The sequence below is a fragment of the Mandrillus leucophaeus genome, unplaced genomic scaffold (genome assembly GCF_000951045.1).
Source record: "Mandrillus leucophaeus isolate KB7577 unplaced genomic scaffold, Mleu.le_1.0 Scaffold608, whole genome shotgun sequence".
Lineage (NCBI taxonomy): Eukaryota > Metazoa > Chordata > Mammalia > Primates > Cercopithecidae > Mandrillus > Mandrillus leucophaeus.
The window spans coordinates 986,642-991,972 of NW_012106564.1; the positions used below are offsets into that span (position 1 = coordinate 986,642).

A 5,331-nucleotide genomic window follows, 5' to 3' on the forward strand; every position below is an offset into this window, starting at 1 on the left:
GACGCACATGACATTTTGGTGTCGTGACTCGGATCAGGGGACCTCCCTTGGGAGATCAATTCCCTGTCCTCCTGCTCTTTGCTCCCTGAGAAAGATCCACCTATGACCTCTAGTCCTCAGACCACCCAGCCCAAGGAACATCTCACCAATTTTAAATCAGGTAAGCGGCCTCTTTTTATTCTCTTCTCCAGCCTCTCTCACTGTCCCTCGACCTCTTTCTCCTTTCAGTCTTGGCACCACCCTTCAATCTCTCCCTTCTCTTAATTTCAATTCCTTTCATTTTCTGGTAGAGACAAAGGAGACACGTTTTATCCGTGGACCCAAAACGCCGGCACCGGTCAGGGACTGGGGAAGGCAGCCTTCCCTTGGTGTTTAATCATTGCAGGGACGCCTCTCTGATTACTCACCCACGTTTCAGGGGTGTCTGACCACGCTGCAGGGACGTCTGCCTTGGTCCTTCACCCTAAGCGGCAAGTCCTGCTTTTCTGCGGGAGAGGCAAGCACCCCAACTCCTACCCTCCCTGTCTCTGCCCCTTCTCTGCTTTTCTGGGGGAGGAACAAGTACCCCGACCCCTTCTCTCCCTGTCTCTACCCCTTCTCTGCTTTTCTAGGGGAGGGGCAAGAACCCCGACCTCTTATTTTGCCCCCTCTTATTTTTGCGCCCTGACGTCTTATTTTTGTGCCCCCTCTTATTTTTGCACCCTGATCTCTTATTTTGGCACCCCAATACCTTATTTCTGCTCCCCGACCCCTTTCCTGCTTTTCTGGAGGGCAGGAACCCCCGAACTCCTTCTCTCTGTGTCTCTACTCTCTCTTTTCTCTGGGCTTGCCTCCTTCACCGCAGGCAACCTTCCACCCTCCATTCTTCGTTCTCCATAACCTATGTTCTTCAACTCACACCTGGTCTAAAACCTAAACACCTTATTTTCTTCTACAATGCTGCTTAACCCCAATACAAACTCGACAGCAGTTCCAAATAGCTAGAAAACAGCACTTTCGATTTTTCCATCCTGCAAGATCTAAATAATTGTTGTAAAATGGGCAAACGGTCTGAGGTGCCTGACGTCCAGGCATTCTTTTACACATCGGTCCCTCCCTAGTCTCTGTTCCCAATGCAACTCGCCCCAAATCTTCCTTCTTTTCCTCCCACCTGTCCCCTCAGCCCCAACCCCAAGCATCGGTGAGTCTTTCTAAAAATCATCCCTTTCTACAGACCCATCTGACCTCTCCCCTCCTCGCCAGGCCAAGCTAGGTCCCAATTTTTCCTCAGTCTCTGCTCCCCCACCCTATAGTCCTTTTATCACCTCCCCTCCTCACACCGGTCTGGCTTACAGTTTCGTTCCGCGACTAGCCCTCCCCCACCTGCCCAGAAATTTCCTCTTAAAAGTGGATAGAGCTAAAGGCATAGTCAAGGTTAATGTTCCTTTTTCTTTATCCGACCTCTCCCGAATCAGTTAGCATTTAGGCTCTTTTTCATCAAATATGAAAAACTTAGAGGCCCAGTTCATGGCCCGTTTAGCAGCAACCCTGACACACTTTTCAGCCTTAGACCCTGAAAGGTCAGAAGGCCATCTTATTCTCAATATGCATTTTCTTTTATTACCCAATCTGCTCCTGACATTAAATAAAACCCCAAAAATTAAATTCCAGCCCTCAAACCCCACAACAGGACTTAATGAACCTCACCTTCAAGGTGTACAATAATAGAGTAGAGGCAGCCAAGTAGCAACTTATTTCTGTTGCAATTCCTTGCCTCCACTGTGAGACAAGCCCCAGCCACATCTCCAGCGCGCAACTCCAAACACCTGAACCACAGCTGCCAGGGGTTCCTCCAGAACCTCCTCCCCCAGGAGCTTGCTACAAGTGCTGGAAATCCGACCACTGGGCCAAGGAATGCCCGCAGCCCAGGATTCCTCCTAAGCCGTGTCCCATCTGTGCGGGACCCCACTGGAAATCGGACCGTTCAACTCACCTGGCAGCCACTCCCAGAGCCCCTGGAGCTCTGGGCCAAGGCTCTCTGACTGACTCCTTCCCAGATCTTCTCGGCTTAGCAGCTGAAGACTGATTCTCTTTTCAGACTCAGCCTGCCTGCACCCAGGTGAAATAAACAGCCATGTTGCTCACACAAAGCCTGTTTGGTGGTCTCTTCACATGGACGTGCATGACACTTACCCTTATTTATTGTTTCATTAGAAGCTTTCTCTGATTTTTACAAAAAGGAGTATGCAGCCCATCCAATATTGAATTCCTTTATGGAGAAGCTCTACAGCCCAAGGGATCCAGCATTAGGATCATTGAAATTTTCTGTTCTGAGTTACAGCAGGCTTTGCTTTAACATCATTGTTTTACTCAATACTTCCCCTCCCACGTCCTCCTTTTCCAGGCCAGCTCTGGCACACAGTGGGGAACTAATAAATATTTGTTGAATAATCAGGAAAGTCATTTAAAAATGATTTTTAAATTGTTGATTAATTTCCTACATCTGGAAAGTGGGAAATTTGTGTGCAAACCATGAGATCATTTCACTTAAACCTTGGTGATGAGTTTCTTTAACTTCTCTCTTAAAGTGAAATTCTATTCTGTGCATGTTTGATTGTGTGTGTGTTATGCACGTGTGTGTACGTGTTTGCTGCATGTGTGTGTCCTTGTTCATAACGAGTTACCCTTTCCTTAATTTAACCCAACAGACCTAAACATGTGTTACTAATTGTTTTAATTATTACTCTTCTACCAATTCAGTCTGGAGTTAAAAGAGCATAAAGACGCCAATTCAATTATGTCACTCTTCCCCCTCCCCATTCACACCCACACCTATTCATTTCTGTTCAACCATCTGCTAGGCTTAACTGACTTGGTCTTTTATATCCCATAAATGGCATCTTGCTGGGATGCCTCAGACTGGACAAGGCACCTCCCAGTACTTGTGCCTCAGGTGGCAGGGACAGAGGTCCCATGCCTTCTCTTACTCTGAGTTAAACATAGCAGGACAACATTACCTCTTTGGATCCTGATCACAATTCTCCAGATGCCCAGTCCCACAATGATGCCAGTCAGTAGCCCACACACGACAGCCACCAGCACCCTAATGTTCCAGGCACGGCAAGAAGCCATGGTGAAGCCAAACCACAAATCCACTCCTGGGTGAGAAACAACTAGCTTCTTTTCTTCTTGAGCTAATAAGTTTAATCAGAAACTTCTAAAACAGAAAAATAAGTCCTCCCCTCAGTGATCTGTCAGATGGATGTCTTTATATTTTAGGACTTTTGAGGCTAATGCAGTAGGATGCCGTTTGAATCTCCTAATAAAACGTGCATACTCTGCTTTCAATTTCCTCATCCTTCACTGAAGGAGAACGTGAAAGAAGTGATTAGAGTTATGGGAATAGGGAGATAACTCCAGGCAATAAAGAAGAAGGGGAGGGACTAGCCACAAGGGTCAAAGAGTGAATGTCCAGACAAGTCACAGAGTGAAGCAAGGGAACAAAACCGAAGAAACCAAAGAGGAAATCATGAAGGCAGTGGATGCCAGTGGTCACCTACGGCTCGGCTTCCTGTGTTTTTGTCTTGGGAGGGTACAGCACGGATAGACTGGCAGGTGCTTCAGACCACACAAAACACTCTCTCAGGGAAATGAACTAGTTTGTCAACAAGAGGATAAATGGCAATCACCACATGTGATTTTAATGCTTTCATTTCTTTAAGGAGCCTACATTTTGACAGATGCAGTTGGTGAGTGGGCATACTGGCACAGGGTGGGTCTTGAAAAGCACTAAAGCCCAGCATGATAACCCATCTGCTACAGGCTGAATTGTGTCCCCTCCAAAATTCATATGTTGGAGTCCTAACCTTCAGTACCTCAGAATGGAGCCTTATATGGTTATTACAGAGCCTATCAAGTTAAAATGAGTTTGTTAGGGTGGTCACTAATCAATATGGCTGGTGCTCTTACAAGAAGAGGAAATCTGAACACAGACATGAATAGAGAAAGATGATCAGAAGGACAGAGAGAGAAGACAGCCATCTACAAGCCAAAGAGTGAGTCCTCAGCAAGAACTGGCTCTGCTGACACCTTGACTTTAGACTTCTAGCCACCAAAACTGTAAGACAATAAATTTCTGTTGTTTAAGCCACCCAGTTTGTAGTACTTTATTAGAGCAGCCCTGGGAAGCTAATATATCATCAGAGTAATTACAAACTGGTGTCTCTCTATAGATGCAGCTCTGACCCTCCCCTGCCCAGGCTCCCATGTTCTCCTTCTCTATCCTCCACCCTTACCTGAAAGAACAGATAAACGAACATTCACCTCCTTAATCACAGTTTTGTTCTGGTAGAGAGAACAGATGCTCTGGTCTTCTCTGGACACTCCCTCGCTTCATCAAATCCATATTAAATCCCTTTAATGTGTTCGAATTGGTACAAGAAATGAACAGGGTCGTCAAAGAACTCGTATTTTCTCAGGGGTGAGATACCTAGATATAGCCACCTATAAGGCAAGTCATAACTGTTAAAATAAAAGATATCAAATTTAATTATTATGGAGCGTGGGTGCTCCTTGACTTAGAATAAGATTACATCCCAATAAATCCACCTTAAGTTAAAAATATCATGAGTCAAAATGCATTAAATATACACCTAACCTGCTGAACATCCTAGCTTAGACTAGCCTACCTTAAATGTGCCCAAAACACTTACAATAGCATAAAATTGGGCAAAATCATCTATCACAAAGTCTGTTTTATAATAAAGTGTCGAATGTGCCCTGTGATATATTGAACACTGCAGTGGAAGTGAAAAACAGAATGGTTGCACAGGTACCCCAAATACGGTTTCTACTGAATGCATATTGCTTTTGCACCACGGTGAAGTTGAAAAATCAGAAGTCAAACAAACCGTCATAAATTGGAAACCTACATACTAGCCCCTTAATACCTACATACCAGCCCATCAATTCCTTCAGGAAATATTAAGCAAGTCTTTACCAAAAAAGGCTTTACACTTAAACTAGACCTTTAGTTAACCCCCAAACACTCTGGGGGTTTCCAGTTCTCTGTGACATTCACTTTATAAGTGTTTCGTTATAAACATAAGGCCCTAACTTTACCCCTCCCAAGAATTTTAGAAAAACAAATTGAGGTAGCACAAAATGGAAGAACCTACAAGTCCTGCTGCAGGAGTACAAAACAAATGAATGCAAACCCATTACCTCATCTACTGGGAACAGATTTTTGAAAATCTGTTTCTGATATGTCTGCATATACATGCACAGAAAATGTCTGGAAAGGTACATGAAAATATTCCTCTTGGGAATCTGAGGTAGGACATAGTTTTTAAA

General features: G+C 44.7%; 1 protein-coding gene across 1 annotated transcript in view; it reads right to left on the reverse strand.

The window, feature by feature from the left end:
- The window catches only part of ADGRG7 (adhesion G protein-coupled receptor G7), a 76,778-nt gene extending 73,401 nt beyond the window's left edge, over positions 1 to 3,377 (reverse strand). The window contains exon 1 of the mRNA XM_011999894.1: positions 2,997 to 3,377. Within this exon, the coding sequence (XP_011855284.1) occupies positions 2,997 to 3,111 (115 nt within the window). The 5' untranslated portion in view covers positions 3,112 to 3,377. The remainder of the gene's footprint in view (positions 1 to 2,996) is intronic.
- Positions 3,378 to 5,331: the final 1,954 nt, after the last annotated feature.